General features: G+C 38.4%; 6 protein-coding genes and 1 long non-coding RNA gene across 15 annotated transcripts; 4 read left to right on the plus strand and 3 right to left on the minus strand.

The window, feature by feature from the left end:
* Positions 1-298: 298 nt before the first annotated feature.
* On the minus strand, positions 299-1,593 carry LOC124208682 (G patch domain-containing protein 11-like). The gene is made up of 3 exons (XM_046606535.1): positions 1,435-1,593; positions 1,039-1,217; positions 299-961 (listed from the first exon to the last, which is right to left on the minus strand). Exons 1-3 carry the CDS (start codon positions 1,488-1,490, stop codon positions 414-416), a joined length of 783 nt encoding a protein of 260 aa, XP_046462491.1. The 5' UTR covers positions 1,491-1,593; the 3' UTR covers positions 299-413.
* Positions 1,594-1,911: 318 nt separating this feature from the next.
* LOC124208687 (repetitive proline-rich cell wall protein 1-like) lies at positions 1,912-3,129 on the minus strand. Its single transcript, XM_046606542.1, has 2 exons — positions 2,744-3,129; positions 1,912-2,655 (listed from the first exon to the last, which is right to left on the minus strand). The coding sequence occupies exons 1-2, from the start codon at positions 2,756-2,758 to the stop codon at positions 2,068-2,070; spliced, it is 603 nt and encodes a 200-aa protein (XP_046462498.1). The 5' UTR covers positions 2,759-3,129; the 3' UTR covers positions 1,912-2,067.
* A 413-nt stretch (positions 3,130-3,542) lies between these two features.
* LOC124208686 (repetitive proline-rich cell wall protein-like) lies at positions 3,543-4,498 on the plus strand. Of its 2 annotated transcripts, XM_046606541.1 has the most exons (3): positions 3,543-3,664; positions 3,764-3,991; positions 4,025-4,498. In XM_046606541.1, the coding sequence occupies exons 1-3, from the start codon at positions 3,638-3,640 to the stop codon at positions 4,355-4,357; spliced, it is 588 nt and encodes a 195-aa protein (XP_046462497.1). In that variant the 5' UTR covers positions 3,543-3,637; the 3' UTR covers positions 4,358-4,498. The 2 variants fall into 2 exon arrangements, with proteins under 2 accessions (XP_046462497.1, XP_046462496.1); XM_046606540.1 differs by having other exon boundaries at positions 3,764-4,498.
* Positions 4,499-6,541: 2,043 nt separating this feature from the next.
* Positions 6,542-9,827, plus strand: LOC124208688 (ectonucleoside triphosphate diphosphohydrolase 5-like). Of its 7 annotated transcripts, none has more exons than XM_046606546.1 (12): positions 6,542-7,035; positions 7,221-7,277; positions 7,352-7,478; positions 7,546-7,713; positions 7,784-8,007; positions 8,066-8,177; positions 8,235-8,315; positions 8,379-8,463; positions 8,528-8,877; positions 8,945-9,001; positions 9,064-9,170; positions 9,248-9,827. In XM_046606546.1, exons 2-12 carry the CDS (start codon positions 7,248-7,250, stop codon positions 9,323-9,325), a joined length of 1,419 nt encoding a protein of 472 aa, XP_046462502.1. In that variant the 5' UTR covers positions 6,542-7,035; positions 7,221-7,247; the 3' UTR covers positions 9,326-9,827. The 7 variants fall into 7 exon arrangements, with proteins under 7 accessions (XP_046462502.1, XP_046462500.1, XP_046462499.1 ...); XM_046606544.1 differs by having other exon boundaries at positions 6,604-7,088; XM_046606543.1 differs by having other exon boundaries at positions 6,615-6,758.
* On the minus strand, positions 9,656-19,595 carry LOC124208692. 2 transcript variants are annotated; one of them, XR_006880551.1, is made up of 4 exons: positions 19,495-19,595; positions 19,006-19,157; positions 13,481-13,588; positions 9,656-11,086 (listed from the first exon to the last, which is right to left on the minus strand). It is a non-coding gene; the product is annotated as an uncharacterized LOC124208692 (long non-coding RNA). The 2 variants fall into 2 exon arrangements; XR_006880550.1 differs by having other exon boundaries at positions 19,006-19,178.
* LOC124208690 lies at positions 12,327-13,080 on the plus strand. Its single transcript, XM_046606551.1, has 2 exons — positions 12,327-12,582; positions 12,656-13,080. Exons 1-2 carry the CDS (start codon positions 12,488-12,490, stop codon positions 12,996-12,998), a joined length of 438 nt encoding a protein of 145 aa, XP_046462507.1. The 5' UTR covers positions 12,327-12,487; the 3' UTR covers positions 12,999-13,080.
* LOC124208691 lies at positions 16,538-17,125 on the plus strand. Its single transcript, XM_046606552.1, has 2 exons — positions 16,538-16,665; positions 16,739-17,125. The coding sequence occupies exons 1-2, from the start codon at positions 16,571-16,573 to the stop codon at positions 17,079-17,081; spliced, it is 438 nt and encodes a 145-aa protein (XP_046462508.1). The 5' UTR covers positions 16,538-16,570; the 3' UTR covers positions 17,082-17,125.
* Positions 19,596-19,600: the final 5 nt, after the last annotated feature.

The raw sequence follows: 19,600 nt of genomic DNA on the forward strand, positions 1-19,600 counted from the left end.
TTCGTGTTGAATGATTGTTTTGTTTTGTTTGTTTAGGGCGGAAATAGATTTTTTGAACATTTTATCGGCAGTTGAGAAATATATGTTACAGGAGAATTGTAGATAAACTTACGGCCTGACGCGATAGAATTAGGATAACAAATAAAATAGCAGTGAAATAAGCAAAGAACTGACTTGACATTTGTGATAAAAATGTTTCGTAATTTTGCAGAATATTAAGTTAGAAATGGTTGCAAGCGTTACGAACCGTGATGTTACTGAAATTCACTGCCGAAAAGTAAAAGGATGTTCTGCTCAATTAAAAGCGAAATTAAAAGTATTATTTTACCATTTAAAGACACTTTTTAATGTACAGACCATTTGCAAATAAATTACATTGATAAAAACCAAACTTAAGTAGATGTTGCCTTTTCTCAATGATCATCACGGGTAGCTCCTGGACAATTTGAAGTGAGATCTTGATCATCTTCGAATTTGGTGGCGCACCAGGAACAGTAGAAATGAACTTGACGGAGGTAGGCTGTGATTAGCTCCAATTGCTCACCAGGTTCTAAAAGTTCTTCTTTTTCTTCAGCCTCTTCTTCTTCTTCTTCGTCAGATGTGGGCTCTTTGATGACCTCAGGCCAGAACCAAGGTTCAGCCGGCTCCAAAATGCTTTTTTCTTCGTCCAGCACTTTGCACATGCGTTGGCTTTTTCTCAGATCTGCGTGGGTGAGTTTCTGGACGGCTTCATCCTTTTTTCGATTTCTGAACTCGGCCACACTGGTCGAGTTACTCTGACTGGCGATTCTGTTCTGTAACATCGTCATCTTCCTCTGCAGAATGTCTTTGACAGCTGCTTCTCTACCCAGGCCAGCTCGATCGACCTTTATTTCAACAGCCACGGGCTCCACTCGGCCTTCTCCCGTTTTTCCTAGACCTTTGCCCGGATTGTAGCCCATCTTTTGCAACATGGCAAATCCTGCAAATAAAAAAAAAAATAAAACCATTATTTTTTGTTTCATTAGGACTATTAGAGTTCACTTCATTATTATATACCTTTATTCTGGCTGGTGATGGCTGTGCTTAGTCCTTCTTCACGTTTTTCGGCTTCTAAAACTTTGACAGGCTTGTTCAATTTTCTCATTTTTTCATTGGCGCTACGATGTTGTTCCTCCAACTGGAATTGTCTTTTGGTGCTTTGCTTGAATACTAGGCCTGGGCGGACATCCTTGACACTGAATAATAGTTTCATTGTTGAAAATAAATAATGTTTAGACAATCTTGTGGTCAAATACACAATATAGATGATTCTTTTTTTTCTTATGATGTGTAATTCTTAGAACTAGAAAATACAAACTGTGACCACTAGATAACTACTTCAAGTTTGTTATGATAAAGCCATAGTTGAAGGTGTGTAATAACAGTGGAATTGTTCAAGTAGTGGGTTATTACCATGAAGATAAGAATTCCTCAGACATGTAGTCGGGTTCTTCGTCACTATCAGCCATTACTGTAAATTACAGATCTACAAGAAAATAATAAAACTTGTGTCGCTTGTGTCTTGTGTTTATAAAAATTTGCTGTTCGATTCGGTGTCGAATTTTCGTCAGTAAGCAAAGTTGCCATTTTCGTAAAATGGTCCGCGCTAAAATTCAAGCGGCAATTCAAAAACAACTAAAAGACCATTGTCACGTTAAACAACTAAAAGACCATTGTCACGTTATTGACTTATTTCATTACAACTTTTCGTAACTGCTTATTAATTATCTTTTCAAATTGAAAATTGGGCTTATAATCTTTATCAAAATCGATGGAAAAAGTATAGTTTTGAATTGATTCATCACGATCGATCCTAAACTGTAGTCCATTTACTCGTACGCTTAGTTTTGCGAATGAAGAAGAAGAAAAGTTAAAAAGGCAAAAATTTTATTAAATTTTGATAGATGACTGTATTCCCGGAAATTCACACGAAACCACAAATTTCGGTTATGACCAAAAACTACAGACATTTTGCATTTTACCTTTTAAGCCAGCTTAAAAGATTGCGCATGCGAATTCGCTGGTGAAAAGCGACACATATTTTTCTTAAGGATATGATGGTGGAGGAGCTGGATAACTAGGAGGAGCTGGAGGAGAATATGCTGGGGGAGACGGTGGTGAATAGGCTGGTGGGCTGTATGCAGGTGCCATGGGTGGCATGTAAGCAGGAGGGCTATATGCAGGAGGACTGTATGCAGGTGGCATGGGTGGCATAGGTTGCATGTAAGCAGGAGGACTGTAAGCAGGGGGACTAGGAGGAGCTTCATATGAAGGTGGGCTGTAAGCTGGAGGAGCGTAGCTTGGAGGCGAGTACGCAGGAGGAGCATACGATGGAGCTGGGTAGTCCATAGGCACCGGAATAGGGACTGCGACCGGTCGCCTGACAATTCCTACCACCGGAATCGGATTTCCGGGATCTCCGGGTAATTTGGCTCCACCTCCACCGCCGCCGCCCGCCTTTTTACTGAAGAAAATGAAGCGCTTGTCTCGGTTGACTGAATCTTCCGTCGTCGTCGATCCTTCCGATTTCACGGATCCTTCCGTAGTCGTAGATCCCTCTTCGGTGGTCACTTCTTCAGCTCCGGCGGCCATCAAACTGATAAGAACTACCAGCAGCGCCATCACAAGCCCATTCTAATTCAATAAAATAAACCATTGATTAAAAATTCGAAATAATAAAAGTAAAGGGGAAATGAATTAAAATTCAGAACAGTAAAATTACCTTGAAGAACTTCATGTTGGGTGTAGGCAGAAGACGATTGAGATTGTAGAGAGAACTGTACTAGTCCGATGAAAGCTGGAGATTGATGCTGATTGAACGGTCGCATAGCAGTTTTATACATTTGCCCATACCTGCCAACTTACATGACGAGGGGAGGAGTTCAAAATTCACCCGAATGGCCGCTTCACCTGTGACCTTCCAGAGGCTAATCGTTTTTAATATTTAAGTGTCCATTATTGTTCCTATCCATTTTTCACGGAACCCATCAACTCCGTTATTATCCTCTTTCATATGTGAATTTTCAAACGACAATAACAACAGCCCAACAAACAAATATTTCAGGTGAAATTCTATCAAGTATTAGCTTAATGATACTGCACATTAATACCTGAAAATTTGGATGAATCCAGTCTGGTAGATTTACTTTTGTTTCCAACGCTGTTATTAAATAACAGATGTTTTTTTAGGATTCCTAAAGAAGATTAAACTGCTTGATTAACCCTACAATATTGAATATTGAACGAATATGGCTATCAATTCCTGGAAAGTAGTAGGTATACTAAACTTATAAGATTTATAAAAAAATTTCAAGTTTTTTGTGTTCGTTTTTCACAAAAATTTGTGTCTTAAGGTATCGTCCTTGCTATATGTCATTTGCACCTGTGACACCTTGAATATGTGGCAATCAAAGGCCAAAGATACACAATATTCTCCTCTGATTTCGTTGTTTCACCTTAGGTGTAAGGTCACAGAAAAATTAGTACTGGAGAAAACGGAATAAAAAGGCCTGGCTGAGTGTTGAATAGCATCATTCGATCTTCTGTTGGCATCAAGCAAACAGCTCGTCCTTTGGCTTTTATTTGTAATTCATAAAGTTGTTTTATTCACGACAAGATGAAGGGACTTTTCATCTCGAAAATGGTAAGTTTTAATTATTTATTTCTATATTGTTTTGCAATTGAAAGTGCAAGTTTTATTACTGTTCGACCGAAATTGACAAATTGTATCAAATTTTTTTAGGTTTTACTAGTTGCGTTTTGCGTCTGGAATTGCCAGGCGGATAACGTGACCGAGACGGCGCAAAATGACCGGACGAAACGGTTCATCCTCTTCAAGCAATCTAAAGGCATGGGCTTCGGTTTGGGTGCTGGACCAAAAGCAAAAGGTTTTCCGGCTATGTCGATGGTCGGCGTCGTCGAGCAACCTTATCCAGTTCCGGTAGGAGTTCCGGAATATCCTGCATACGCTCCTCCGAGTTATTCACCACCCGCCTACGCACCGCCTCCAAGTTATTCACCACCTGCATACGCCCCGCCTCCCCCTGCTTACAGTCCCCCTGCTTACATGCCACCTATGGCACCCATGCCACCTGTGTACAGCCCTCCTGCTTACAGTCCTCCCGCTTACGAAGCTCCTAGCTACCCCATGCCGTCCTATGCTCCACCAGCTCCTCCAGCCTATGCTCCTCCAGCCTATGCTCCTCTAGCCTATGCTCCTCCAGCACCGCCAGCCTACGCTCCTCCGGCACCTCCTAGCTACCCCATGCCAGCACCCCCAGCATATTCTCCTCCAGCTCCTCCTAGCTATCCTGCTCCTGCTCCAATGTATCCTTAAGCGAATTGTCCTTAAGGCAACTGTGTGACGGCATTCTTTTAAGCGGGCTTGAAAGGAAAATGGTAAAATGTCTGTAGTGTTTGGCACTTACCGAATTGTGTGGCTTCGTGTGAATTTTCAATAATACATTCGAATGTCAAAATCAAATAATTTGTTTTTGATTTATTAATTTAATTGTCTTCTTCATCCGGTGGTCCTATGTTGGTTTTCCACAAGTAGAGTTGAATCCATTAAAATGTTGGGATCGCTTTGATGACTCTCTTTTCTGAAAAGTTGAACAGATAAAACAAAAAGTAAATGTCAAATGAAATAAGAATTAAGTCACATGTGTTAAAATGACTTGGTATAGTAAAGTAAGCAAAGTTTTACTATAGAGATGAATAGGAGCGAACTCAATTTTCGAATATATCCAATAACTAAAAAGTTTCCTTATTAACCTAACGGAAATTAAACGTCATAAGCAAAACCAACAAATTATTCATACTGGCAAGTGGCAAATCAAAATGAGAGAAAATGAAGAAGACGCACGGTTACGTAAAATCAAACAGAAATTCAAGTTGCATACGTGCTCTCAAGAGGGTCATATTTTGCCCTTGAAATAAATTTTTGCTTCCAAGGCTCAAATGAATATTATATGTAAATAAATAAATACTCTTCATCCAAATTTAGAAAAGTTACATTCGAATTAATTGGAACTCAAAACACAACAATTTCCACACAAACAATTCCCGTGACTCACTTATCCACTAACATCAAATTTCAGTTTATCACAGTTTATAACCTTGCGATGGCATTTTCGACTTGGAAAACCCTTTCAGCGCTTTCACTAGGGAATCGGAAAAGGACAATCTAGGAATATCAGCATGTCAACAACTGCGAGAAATTTGTTAAAAAACAAACATTGCGGATTATTAAGGCAGGTGTGTCAACAAAGGTATAAAATGATGGAAGTGAGATATCAAATCCGTCAGTCACTTTTGATCGCTGAGCGATTATACATCACAAGATGAAGTTGAGCTTCATTTCAATATTGGTACAACATTAATTCTATAATCTAATTGTGTCAAATAACTAAACGTTCATTACGATTTCGACAGTTTGTTTTGGTGTTGGCAGGATCGGCGAAATCCAGTGAAAACCGTCAGAAGCGTTTCATTCTTTTGAAAAAGATAATGCAGATGGGTGGCGCTGCTGGAAGTTCCAACATCTTCCAGGACGAGACTCCACCGCCTCCTGTTCCAACGTGTCCCAACATTTACATTCAACATCAGCAACCACAACCGAATTATACACCAGCGTACAATCCACCGGCGTACAATACACCAGCGTACAATCCACCTGCGTACAATCCACCTGCGTACGAGTACACAACGCAACCCAATGTGTACACTTCACCACCTCCGCCAAGTTACGCTCTACCATCACCATCGACATACGGCTATGTTTCATCAACTCCTTCGCCACCGCAATCAAGATACGAACAGCAGCCATCTTACCTTCAGATGCCACCCATTTACAAGCAGCCAAATCCATCCTACGTTCCGGAGCAAAGTTATAATTCGCCGGTTCAATCATCTCCGTCGTCCTATCAGTCACCACTGGTAAAACTTCACATGTTCCAAAAATGAAAAAAAAAAAATGAAAATACACAATTTCAGCATAAATGAGTTAAGCTTAAAAAACTTTAAATTTGGCATAACATAGATCAAAATGTTTTCTGTTATAACACCTTAACAAATCAGCTGTTCCTAATAATGAGATGCCAAATTAATCACGGTCAAGTCAACGGAGATAAAAATGAGAATTTGGCTAGGTGGCCAGAAAACTCGAGACCCGAGTTATTTTTTCTCGTGACTTGGCAAACGATATCTCTTTTTCGCATGAGCTTTTGAAAGATTGGAAAAGAAACATCAGTCAACGAGAGAATTCGCACGAGGTGCCGACGAGAAACAAGTCCACTTAACGCCAAGAAAATCCAGTTTACAGCCATCTCATGCAAAGTATTTGTCCATCATTCCAAACAATTAATTATGCAATCGTTTTTAACACGAATAAAAATTATACTAGTGTCCTAACATTTAGTTTACATTAGTATAATCAGCAAAAGCACGTTGTGGCTGAGATAAGTAGCTTAGCAACACCCTTGTATACTAGTTTTTAAATGCAAGTCATTGGGTTCATTGTGTATACCTGATGCAACTATTGGTGTATATATACAACAGCTGTGCGTGATCGTGTTCCATTATCACGGCGTCACACTCGATATGCACCGGGGACCGGTTATTTGGCTGTTTTTCACGAAAAACACACACAGTAGTCTGCCGTCAGTCGTGCTCCCTCTACGTCGTCTGCAAATGCTCCCGTCATCACATTCCTCTGACGGCCGAGTCTAATTCAATCAGTGTGTTAATAATCTGGCTTCCGTCACTGCCCCTCTTGTTCTTGAAAAATAATTATAACTGAAGGGAACTCTACTAGCCAACAGTGATGCATAGCTTCGGAGCATTGTGATTCAAATTTTTTCATCTTAGATTTTGGGCCACCTCTTACATATACTCACTGAGATTTCTGCCTATACTCCCCACACTGCACATGTTTCAAGTGCACTGTTATCTTGTGTCGGTTTTGGCTTTGTCCGCGTCCACTGCCGTAATATTACGAGCTTTTACTTTTTAAGTGTGCGTCGAGTTGTTTGCCATTTTGCATTTTCTTGTTTGCTTTATAATTACAGGTAAATTTAACCTAGAGCTACTTGACTGTATACTAACGTTTGTACATCTTTTGACAATCTATTGCACCGTTGACTGATTGACCAACCTAACAGACATGAAAATGGAGAATTCTTGTTTTTTTAACACTTTAGGAGACTTGCTAGGCTGCATCTGGTAGGATGAGTATGTCAGTGAGAAATCGTAACAAGGTAGCAACAGACAATTTCTACTATTTGTTAAATCAATAATAGTCATTTGAGGCAATGCCATGGCAAACCTACAGTTCACTCCAGAGAAGAACACTACCATGTTGATTAAAGAGAAGACAACTAGTATTTCAAGAGCATTCCTTGTCATTAGGATGCTCTTCTTCACCACCGTGATTGCCCTGAGTGTGTTGATTGCAACAGGTATCTCAGCTCATCTTGACGCTTGAAGCAGAAAATCTTAATGGACCTTCTAAAATTGTGTTTTCAGTTATGGTCAACAATAGTACAGGCTGGATTTCTCCCCATCACAGCACCAACTTTTTGGACAAACTTTCACTTAGTCTCGGTCTTCAGGAACATGTATATACGGTCGTGATTGACGCCGGAAGCACAGGCTCAAGAGTGTTGGCATTTACGTTCCATCGATCGTTATCAGGTTTGAGTTCATTATATCAGTATATTCCAGCTCTTTGTTTTTAACTAATAACTTGTTTATTTCATTGCAGATCGAAGCGTAAAGCTTGACCAAGAATTCTATTCACATATCAAACCTGGATTGTCTGCTTTCGCTGACGACCCCAAGAAAGGGGCCGACTCGATCAAGCAACTTCTAGACAAAGCCAAACAAGTTGTCCCTTCACACCTTTGGCACCAAACTCCCCTAGTACTTAAAGCAACGGCTGGATTGCGACTCTTGCCCACTGAAAAAGCCAACCTGATTCTAGAAGAGGTTATCATTATATTCTTCTTAACTTTATCTTGAATTTAACTCAAAATTTAATTGCCAGGTTCGACTAGTGTTTGAAGAATCTGGATTCATGGTGACGCCTCGTTCGGTGAGCATCATGGATGGAATCGACGAAGGATTGTTTTCTTGGTTTACCATCAACTTTCTTCTCGGTAAGTCTCATTTTCTCCTCTAATTAAACACCAAATAACAATCAAATGTTTATACAGATCGGCTGCATCATCCTGAACAAACGGTTGCAGCTTTGGACTTGGGTGGAGGCTCGACTCAAATTACATTCGTCCCAAAACGTAAGACATTTTTATATTTTGCTATCAGACCAGTGTATTAATTAAACATTTTAAATCATTTAGAGAAAAGTACAATGGAAGCAGCTCCTCAGGGATTTATCCATCAAGTAGCCACCCTCCATCAGAAGATTGACGTCTATTCATTTAGGTAACTTTTCCCTAATAAGTTATGTAACACACTAGCATATTGATTTTTCTCTTGACCCATACAGTTACCTTGGACTGGGCTTGATGGCGGCCCGGAAGCAGATCCTGTCTGCTGGCCAAGACGAATCAGAAGTGGAACTGCGTTCTCCTTGCATTAATCCCATGGTCAAGAAAGGCTGGACTTACAGTGGCGTCAATTACGTCGTCAAGGGGACTCACGATGTCGACGTCGAGAAAATCCCCATGTCCGAGTGGCAAAAGAAGGGTGGCATGCCCAAAGCTGATTTTAACGAGTGCCTCAAGCTCAGTCGAAGTCTACTAGACACTTCCGTTCACAAACCTGCCGAGCTCAACGAACGTGAAGTGTTGGCCATTTCTTACTATTACGACAGAGCCAGTGATCATGGAATGATTGGTAATCGAATCTTTTTGTTCCAATATCTTTCAATTCATTCCAACGACCTTTGAATTTTCTTTTACAGACTCTGCAGACGGAGGAACTCTGACCATCAAAGAATTATTCAAAATGGCAGAGCAAAGTAAATCGATTCAGAGACCGCATTTAATTAAATAAATACTAATTTGATTTTTGAAATTGCAGTCTGTGGCGTCCCGAACCCTGACCAAGCCTTTGCTTGTTTGGACATGACTTACATTTCTGCTTTGCTCCATCACGGTTTTGGACTGTCCACCGACACCAAACTGCAGGTTTGTTTTAATTGATTTTTAATTGGGTTTCTAGTCCGAACGAGTTAATAATTTGTTTTGATTTAAACACCAAACAGCTGAGGAAGAAGATTGACGGCTACGAGACCAGTTGGGCTCTGGGTGCAGCTTTCCACGTTCTCCATAACGGAATTTAAAAAGTGCCAGTGAGACATATCACTTTTCTTTTTTTTTGGAAAACAAAAACTTAAAAAAGTAATAATTTTATGAAACCAAGATTATCTTTACTCTCGGTTGTTTCTTATGGTGTTAATTGAATTTTCCTGTGCCTTCCTATCTCTACATGGTGAACTCTATTATTCTACTTTGGTTTCCCGCTTCGCCCCACACAGCCCCATTTTTTATTTTAACATTCCTCAACGGCGCTTGATTGTTTCGAAACAAAGTGCAATGCTACACACACACATGAGTCGAACCTTTTCCCATTTGCCACCAATAAGTTGTATTTTTTTCCCCTGTTTTTGCTCCTCCTGTTTATTATTTCGCTGCGATTAGTCATGGAAATTAAGTAGTGGCTTTTCTACCCTTCTTCCTTCTTTATATTCGAGTGGGTTTGTTTTCTTCAACTGGTTTTTAAGAATATCCATTGTATATAATAGTTTGAAGATCGTGGGGGATTAAATAAATCATATACATTAATAGCCGTGTTTCTTTTTCATGAAATATTATAGGTCGTTATTATTGCACATCGAGTTGATTGAATCTGATCGCGTTCAAGCGGTAAAACAGTGACGATATTATCTTAGATATTATATTACTTGCTATGGCATTTAAAAAGGGCACGTACTTTTCAAAATGTTTTAGATTTCAGTCGTTTCTTTTTTCTTTGACATACGAGTGTTAACCTTTTAATGACATTTGCACATGCTGATAGAAAACTGAGAGTCGGCGTGTCCGTCACGTGATTAATAATAAGCAAATGCACTTTGAAAGTAGTTCAAAGTTAAATCTGAATTTAAATCAATGATGCTGCAGAGAATGAAATTCTGATATGAATATTAATCAATCCAAATCAAACATTCAATACTAGTTCAATCAAGTTTCGGTGGCGCTTTGTCGTTTTAAAACGCGCATCACGATGACTTGCGTGAAAAAGAGTTGAAGCGCAAGATAATAAATGTTTTTGATGTTCGTTTATCGTTGGACGTGGGCTGGTTACTTCACAGTTGTGAACGGAATGCGCTTTAACACTCGAGTGCTGCTAATGTCTAGTAGTTCTGCTTGTATACTTTGTATTGTATACCAAAATAGACTCTTGGAACAACACCAACAATGTCGTTGATCACAATGCAGAGTGTGAGGCAACAAGTACCGCGGTAGTACTTATTTGCAAAGGAAAAATAAATAAAAAAAAAAATAAAAAAAAAGGAACTCACTTGGAATGAAGAGGATCGTAAATCATCAACTCCGTTCCGGAGCAATGCGGAGATTACAAAGTGATGTAATAAACTGCGGAATGTTGCCCTGCGGCACTAGCGCTGATCCGGCACTGAAATAGAATTTGTATAAACTTGACGAATTGCGTAATTAATGTACTATCTTGTGACTAAATTTTAAATTATTAGGCTACTATTTCATCTCAACTCTTATAACTATTTGGGGTGGGGATTTAAGTAAGGATTACATAATTCGACGGGAATGCTACACTTGTTCTTCGCTACGATCGCCATTATTACGTATAATTTTCTCGGCCACTTCTTTGATGGTTTCTTCGATCTGTTGGTGCCATCGGCGTTCCATGATGAATTCAAAGACCTCGAAGAATTCGCCAAAGTGATGGGGGAACAGGACGTTCGTTAATTGGAATCCGCTTTCCGCTTGATTGATGAGGTTTTCCGCATGAGTTTGCACCGTTGAATTATTAGCCACTGGACGTTGATGGATTGCGCCTATCGCTTCTGCAAAAATATAAAAGTGACAGGGAGTTTGTTATTCACCCGGAATTTCTTTCAGACTATCTATTTCTATTTTTGCCTCCGGTTTGAACATCGTTGGATATTGCAACATCAGTCGAAGAAACTTGATCGGGTGGCACTTCGGCCGGAAATGACGTAACGAAACCACTGAACGCCAACAATTGAATCGAGACCAAAATGAATAGCATCTCGTTAAGTTTCATGATTTCTGAAAAAACTCTTGAATTCAATTAAGTCAGTGTGCACTAAAAAATTGTTTTACACGTCCGGAGGAGAGAAACTTGTAACTGAAAGATGGTGAGGAGACTGCGGTTATCATTTCGGGTGAGGCTTGTTTTATATAGGCGCTTGACAATCTAGAGGCTAATAGACTAATAATAAATAGGAAAAATTTTTATGGACATGAAGGAGACGTTATTATCTAAGGTTTATCAATGATAGAACGATCCTTAAATAAGTGTTAAAAAAAAACCGCTACGCTACACATTGGATCATTAGATCCGTTTGTAAAGCCAGAAATGTTTGTAATATACCCCGGTTGACTTTGGGCGTTGCACCATAGAGGGCAAGATTTTCTTTGCTAATAATAACGAAAAAGGACATGGATAACAGCAATGAAATTTTGTTTTAAATCCTATGTGCATAAAAGACTAGACGAACGATAGAGGGTCCTATGTCTCTGTAGCACTTCCGTATGTTAAAGAATAGGCTTGAAGGTGAAATCTCTACTGTAATGCTGTACTCGTAAGAAAAAGTCAAAGATAAATCGTAGTTGACCGTTGGCAAACAAGTTTTCAAGGGAAATTATCCATAAATAATTCTGCGAGTGGAAAGGAAAATCCTTTTTTGAGTTTGTACTCGACGAACTTAGTGTAGATTTCGTTATCATTTCAATCAAAATTGTTCTGAGTTTTCGCAAGTGAAAAGTATTAGCCACTTATTAGCCGCAATAAAAACGTTTTCTCGAATTTACCATTGAATAGATTATATTTTATATTACGGCTAATGACCCTAACCCGAAGAATCAAACTAGAATTGTGCAAAATTATTACATGACATTGACATTTTTAGTTTGATTCCCATTTAAATTAAAGATAGGAACGAGCTTTATTACACTAACTTTTTGGAAAAATCAATTATAGCAGTATTACGTTACATACGAGGTATTAAAGGTGAAATATTAATTCCGTTTCCGGGAACCAACAAATCATCAACCTTGAGGATTAGCAATCTCATTAGCCTACATTACCCCAAAACTTTACCCCCCTAAAAAAAGATATTCCAGGAAAAGGGAAGCCCCATTTAATTTAAATAGCGTAACATCTTCTGGTTGTCATATCATTCTTCTTTCAGCAAGCAACAGAGTAACTTCACCAATTCACCATGGGTCAAAAGCAATCTTCGTCCGAAGTCACCGACTCCGAGATGGCCATGACCAACAGAACTGATTTGTCTTCCCAATTTACAAACGTCATGAGGTAAATTGAAAATTTCATTTCTTTTTTCTTTATCGCTTCCAATCTTATAATTGACATCATCTCATTTTTATAGCAAGTCATACCAGACGGATGAATGCTTCAACTGCGGTGCCGCACTGGAGGATAGCAACTTGTATAACTCGTCGACGAGCTCATCGAGAACCCCGAAATCATCGACGGAACTTACCGTCCGATGCCGTCAATGTCGCGTTTGTGATTCGACGAATGTTATCTTGGAAAAATTCCGGTCTGTCGTCACATCATCCCCTCGTTCTATTCCGATTGTGCCGTCTGCCCATAACGAGTCGAACCAATTTAGCCACACGAATCATCACCTTATGAGGACTAATTCATCACATGACATGCCCAATAACGCCACAAGCACTTTTACCGAGTCCTCGTCGACCTGTGTTTAACTCTATACAACCCTACATTTTGTACATTGATGAATAGCTGTAAAATAAGTTTTTGAAATAAATGTTGAACTTTGAATTTAAATCACGAATGCCTATTGCTCATTATTTACTTCTCGATTAATCATAAAACGAGGTGGACCGGGGCTTCAATAAAGATTGACATTTTCAAAAAAGAAGACGGGTTAATGTAACTTCTGCAGTTAGAGGCGCTGCTGCAAGATTGTTAACTATCAAAACTCGGTTTTGAATTCTTGATCGATTGTCGGAAATTATGATATGTCTTTAGAGATGTTTAAACTTTAAAAGTAACTGAAACTGACAGCGACAAATAAAAAATACCACGTAGCTATCTAGCGTTACAAATCGGAAATGGAACGAACTAACGTGAAGACGTCCCCGCTCTAGCTCGTTGACACTCGATTGGCATAACAAACAATAAAAAAGGTCTGAAACAGCTCGAGACTTACGTCTCATCTACTCACCAATTCTTAATCATCCCGTCGTCACCAATAAGCCGCCAACAGTCCACAAACAGCTATAGCTCAAAACTCCAAACCTCACCAGGTGAAAATCGGCGCCAGTCCTTGATCCTTAAAAATAAAAAACAAACAATAAGTTTTAAAAAAAAATCTTGGAAAATGAACAAGAGCTGAACAGTAGTTTTTCACACCCCTTAAGGACGGACGGAAATCCGGCACATTAAATTAAGAGTTCACAGAATCACGTGAGTCATCCAACTGAAAGCGTAATTTACTCTTTTCGACTGAAAAATTGTGAATGGTTTCCGTAAAATAAATTATCTTATCTTTTTAATCGAATTTCCTATTCGGATACCAAGTCATTTACGCGGGATAGAAGGAAAATCAAGCCACAAACATCCGTTCACCGTTAGTCACATTAATACAATTTAATAACGGGAAAGGAAGACCTGTTCTTAGTCGACGTTTGAAATTTAAACTATTGGAAATGCGAAATGCTTCGGTGGTGTTTTGTTTTTAGACCTGGGTGCAATTACAATTGAGAATGTGTTTTATTTCAAAGAGATCGGAAATTCCGCTGCCAAGACTTATATTTCTTTTGTTAGCAAATCATATCGTACAAACTAACCAAGACGAAATATTTCATAACGTGGGAATGGCTGAACAAGTGACTGAAGCCGACTCAGTCCTAGTACTCACTTGCATCGAAGTGTTAAACCTATCAGATGGTGAAATCAAATGGGAAGTTCCTCGAATAACAAAATATAAGGAAGTAAAAATTAAATTGCATTATCTAAACTTTTAGTTGCTGTCATTCTTTCAAGTGATTTCTCTAACACTTTGAGAAAACGAAGAAACGCCTTTATGAAACAACTGTTACCAATGAAACGCACTTGATCTCGACTATGACTTAAAAAACACCGAGCCCACTGACACGGGCATTTACAAATGTCGTGGGAAAAACAAAGAAGAAACTCGCTATGTTTATGTTTCCAGTTAAATATTAATTTCTTTCCTTCGAGGACATTTGGAAGTCATCAATAAAATAACCTTTTGACTCGATTCAGGTCACGTAAAAATGGCTTTCATGGACTATCTTGCTAGTACGTACGCGCCAAATTTCAAGGCTAATCCAGGAGAATCTATTCAGTTTCCTTTCAAGACAACTCATCCTAACGTCAGCAACTCAGTTTTTCAGCAAACAACAGAAATAGGAGTCCATCCCCGAAATGAATTCTTTGAGGTAATTCTCAAAAATTCGATCAGAAACACTTTTAATGGTGTCGGATGAAAGTCTCTGCATATTAATATTATTTCAAAAAATCAAATTAAATTGCATGTCGTCTTGTTTTTTAAAAACACATTTGGAATTCCTCATCCCCGCTTGAAAATCCAAGATGGTCATTCAACTCTCAATTCGGACTGACGTTGGCGAACGCAACCATTTTCGACACTGCCAACTATTATTTTGTTGGCTCAATGCCCTTCGTTAACGGAAAACGCGTGAACATTAAACATAACGAGGAAACTAGAAAATTTCTTAGGTAATCCTTCCCAGTGGATAAACTCAAAGCTAATCATGAAGTATCGTAGCGCGTTCCTCTAATTGTAGAAGGCAATTCCATTTCGATACTTTCCTAAAGCAGCTTTTCGTAATAATTTACGATCGCAAAATTAGGAATAGAACTGGAAAAAGTTGGAGCACCTGGCGATCCAGTGGAAGGATCGAACGTCATTTTCATTTGTACCACTTCTTCGTTTAACTTCAATCTTTTACCTTTTCCACCGAAATGGACTATTATCAATCACACCTATCAATGCATTAACCTGTTACCTGTAAAGAGATTTCCTGATACAACGCACATCTCTTTGGAGCGAACAAACAAAGGTCTAACTGTGTTAACATTTTACCATTGGGAGATTGAAAGATTTTCCATATCATATCATCAATTGATGCAGATATTGAAATAAAGACGGAACGAAAATGACTAATACTACTAGACTAATAATAAATAGTAAAAAAAAATACATTTCCACATCAACATAAATGGAAATATCTTGGTAACCTGGGTCAAGTTTTCTTTTTAAAGACATGTCGGTTTTAGGGGAGACGTTATTATTCTTGAAGTGTTACAAAAATACCGCTATGTTGCACATTAGATCATTATAGATCCGTTTGTAAAACCAACAGTTTTTGTAATACCCTGGTCGACTTTGGGCATTGCACCATAGAGGGCAAGATTTTCTTTACTAATAATAAGGCAAAAGGATTTGAATAGCAATGGAATTTTGTTTTTTAATCCTCTGTGCATAAAAGACTAGACGAACCGTGTAAGGTCCTATGTCTGTATAGCACTTCCGTAGGTTAAGGGATAACGCACAAAATCAATTCATTTTTGGTTTCATCCAGTTCGTGGCTGGATACCCAACGCCTTGATATAAATGATGTAATCTTACTTTTTACGCACTACGGTTTTTTAAACAAAATGATAAATCGTAGGTGACTTTGGCAAACAAATATCCAAGGAATTATCCATAAATAATTCTGCGAGTGGAAAGGACAACCTTTTTTTGAGTTTATACTAGACTGTAAATTTCGTTATAATTTCTATCAAAGTTGCCCTGAGTTTTTGCAAGTGAAAAGTATTAGCCACTTATTAGCCGCAATAAAAACTTTTTCTCGAATTTCTCATTGAATAGATTATATTACGGCTAATGACCCTAACCCGAAGAATCAAACTAGAATTGTGCAAAATTATTACATGACATTGACATTTTTAGTTTGATTCCCATTTAAATTAAAGATAGGAAAGAGCTTTATTACACAAACTTTTAGGAAAAATCAATTATAGCAGTATTACGTTACATACGAAGTATTAAAGGTGAAATATTAATTCCGTTTCCGGGAACCAACAAATCATCGACCTTGAGGATTAGCAATCTCATTAGCCTACATTACCCCAAAACTTTAACCCCCTAAAAAAAGATATTCCAGGAAAAGGGAGGTTCCATTTCATTTAAATAGCGTAACATCTTCTAGTTGTCACATCATTCTTCTTTCAGCAAGCAACAGAGTAACTTCACCAATTCACCATGGGTCAAAAGCAATCTTCGTCCGAAGTCACCGACTCCGAGATGGCCATGACCAACAGAACTGATTTGTCTTCCCAATTTACAAACGTCATGAGGTAAATTGAAAATTTCATTTCTTTTTTCTTTATCGCTTCCAATCTAATAATTGACATAATCTCATTTTTATAGCAGGTCATACCAGACGAATGAATGCTTCAACTGCGGTGCCGCACTGGAGGATAGCAACTTGTATAACTCGTCGACGAGCTCATCGAGAACCCCGAAATCATCGACGGAACTTACCGTCCGATGCCGTCAATGTCGCGTTTGTGATTCGACGAATGTGATTTTGGAGAAATTCCGGGCTGTCATCACATCATCCCCTCGTTCAATTCCGATTGCGTCGTCCGCCCATAACGAATCGAACCAATTTAGCCAAACGAATCATCACCTTATGAGGACTAATTCATCACATAACATGCCCAATAACGCCACAAGCACTTTTACCGAGTCCTCGTCGACTTGTGTTTAACTCTATATAACCCTACATTTTGTACATTGATGAATAGCTGAGAAATAAGTTTTTGAAATAAATGTTGAACTTTGAATTTAAATCACGAATGCCTAATATTGCTCATGATTTACTATCTCGATTAATCATTAAATGAGGTGGACCGGGGCTTCAATAAAGATTGACATTTTCAAAAAAGAATATAGGTTAATGTGAGATTGAGAAGGGGTGATCCCTATGAAAGTGCATCCCAGATCGCTATAGCAGATTGGGCAATTTCATCTATGCTACAAAACCATTAAATAACCTACGGCGATTGTGATATTTAGTAGTTAGGATAAGGACATTAGATTGGACATTGCTTTGTTAATTTTAATTTTGATAAGCAGATCTCAGTTTTCCTTTTTGAAAACAAAAAAAACTAAATAAATTTGCTACGTTGATTACGTTTGAATAGAATAGGCGGGGCTTCTAAAAAATATCTACTCACGCACTTGAAAAAAAAAACTGTTACTGTCAAGAGAGAGAGAATAATTGGAAAAAAAAAACGATTGACTGTTTTTACATTTCAATGGAAATAATTACCCTTACTCTGCAATTAGTACTACCACCCGCAATGAAAATAACAGTTTTTTTTTTTATATTCGATAAACTGACAATTTCAAAAACCTCAAAGTCAACGATTCTCAATCAGCATTTTAGCGGACATGATTGAACTCAGTAGATCGACCAATTACCTCAACAAAGCGAAAAACACGCATGGTGAAAGTATCCACGTCAGATGCCAGTATCGCACTGCAGTAAGAGAAATTACCACGGGACAAAAAGAAGAAAGTCAAATTCATTATCCAGACATTGCAAGGAAAGGACACAACGGAACGGCAACTCACGTAGTCACAGATCCAATGCGATATACTGACGCTACTTTCACTTTTTCTAGGGGATTTTAAGAGCAACGAAGATGACCAAAATGTAAATGATGAGTTTAAAAGTATATGCGGATATACTTGTAAACGTGCTTGTAAACGCGCTTGGTGGAGGATTGAGCGGTACTTGTGTCGGTGAAAGTATTTCTAGAAAACCTGAAAACTCAAACATCGAGTGCCAATTGAGCGGTGATTTTGATATTCCCAAAAATGTCAAAGCCCCCCAAATCGTACAAAGTGGCCATCGAGTTTTCCAGCAATTTTATCCAAATTTTATCTGATGCGATTTCTAAAGACCCAGCGGCTGGAAACGAGACCCTTGGTATACCTTGTGTCAAATGGTTCTACCCGCTGGTGTTTAATGCAAGGTGCCGATAGTGCACCGACCATTCGCTATGAAATTAGCCACACGTTGGCCTCTGAAAGCGTACGTATGATGCAAGATTATAACGAAATTGAAGAAATGGGGAGAAATGGTCGTCGATATTCGTGGGAAGTCCAACGTGGATTCTTTCAGGCAGCTGCTGAATCGACTCAATAGTGAGCAATCGGTTTTCAAGACAAATCGAAATTATCGATGGTTGGATCAAAAACATAAAGAAATATGCATGATAAAAAGGTTCCAGACCATGGAAAACTTGACAAATAAAAATAAAGTCCTACTTTTCCCAACAACGAAAAAGTTTCAATAACAAACGACAATATTCGTTGTCTTGGAACTCTTGTTCCCTTTTCTATTTCACCAAGAACCTTTCCTGAATCTTGTTAGGAATCAAACGATGGTATCAATGAAGACCTTTATACCATGCCGAAGCATTGCAATAACGAAGAGTTTTGGTGTGAAAATAACGACATTTTCGAACGGATTGAAAAGGAAATTGACCCTAATAAAGGAAATTGATTAAATACATTTCTTTACTTCATGAAGCCTGCCTATTAATTACTCCTCGGTCAGTTTATCATCAGAAAATTTTTACTACAGATCTCCAAGAAAACTTTCTAAATAACATTAAATGTACCTTTTGGAGTGGTGCACATGTTATTTCACATGTTAGCAGCTAGACGACCAATGATGTGCTGTAGGACTGATGATGGCTGGTGTTTGCTTCCTCCCAAACGGCAGTTGACCCTTTAACATCATTTCAGATTCTTGTAATCAATATCTGATGTCCTAGATCTTTTTTTTTGGCATCTGTATAAAAGAAAGAGGATATATACAAATGTATCAGGAATCATTTCCAGACTTATAACAAACTTAAAAAAGTTTTGAACGAGATTTTTTTGTAAAATCTGCTTAAACAACACAACCCCAACCATATGTTTTAGAAGGTTCATACTGCATAGTGCATAGGCACAAGAAGGAAAAAATACTTAACATATCATGTAAAACACTGCAAAGTCAAAACACCTTTAAAAATGCCCACCTGCCCGGACAAGTAGGCCACACTACACTTACAGAATAACACAAAGTTAAGTTATGGCATGATGTACATCATAGTAATAATTACCTTTTTCTTTAATATGTAATAAAACAATTGCTTCAAAAATGTAAAATTCAAATGGGAACTTTGAGTCTTAACACGTTAGAAGATCAGCAGCAGCGTGGTATTGGTA

This window comes from Daphnia pulex, chromosome 12 (assembly GCF_021134715.1).
Source record: "Daphnia pulex isolate KAP4 chromosome 12, ASM2113471v1".
In the NCBI taxonomy this organism is placed as follows: Eukaryota; Metazoa; Arthropoda; class Branchiopoda; order Diplostraca; family Daphniidae; genus Daphnia; species Daphnia pulex.

Bases quoted from the DNA above. Each gene is read 5' to 3' on its own strand.
- LOC124208688 (XM_046606546.1), top strand. From the start codon at position 7,248: ATGAGTATGTCAGTGAGAAATCGTAACAAG. The intron at 8,008-8,065 runs GTTATCATTATA...TTTAATTGCCAG, and splicing joins CCAACCTGATTCTAGAAGAG to GTTCGACTAGTGTTTGAAGA. The intron at 8,316-8,378 runs GTAAGACATTTT...TAAATCATTTAG, and splicing joins AATTACATTCGTCCCAAAAC to AGAAAAGTACAATGGAAGCA.
- LOC124208690 (XM_046606551.1), top strand. From the start codon at position 12,488: ATGGGTCAAAAGCAATCTTCGTCCGAAGTCACCGACTCCGAGATGGCC. The intron at 12,583-12,655 runs GTAAATTGAAAA...TCATTTTTATAG, and splicing joins CAATTTACAAACGTCATGAG to CAAGTCATACCAGACGGATG.
- LOC124208686 (XM_046606540.1), top strand. From the start codon at position 3,638: ATGAAGGGACTTTTCATCTCGAAAATG. The intron at 3,665-3,763 runs GTAAGTTTTAAT...AAATTTTTTTAG, and splicing joins GACTTTTCATCTCGAAAATG to GTTTTACTAGTTGCGTTTTG.
- LOC124208682 (XM_046606535.1), bottom strand. From the start codon at position 1,490: ATGGCTGATAGTGACGAAGAACCCGACTACATGTCTGAGGAATTCTTA. The intron at 1,218-1,434 runs GTAATAACCCAC...ACTATTATTCAG, and splicing joins GAGGAATTCTTATCTTCATG to TGTCAAGGATGTCCGCCCAG. The intron at 962-1,038 runs GTATATAATAAT...TTTTATTTGCAG, and splicing joins CATCACCAGCCAGAATAAAG to GATTTGCCATGTTGCAAAAG.
- LOC124208691 (XM_046606552.1), top strand. From the start codon at position 16,571: ATGGGTCAAAAGCAATCTTCGTCCGAAGTCACCGACTCCGAGATGGCC. The intron at 16,666-16,738 runs GTAAATTGAAAA...TCATTTTTATAG, and splicing joins CAATTTACAAACGTCATGAG to CAGGTCATACCAGACGAATG.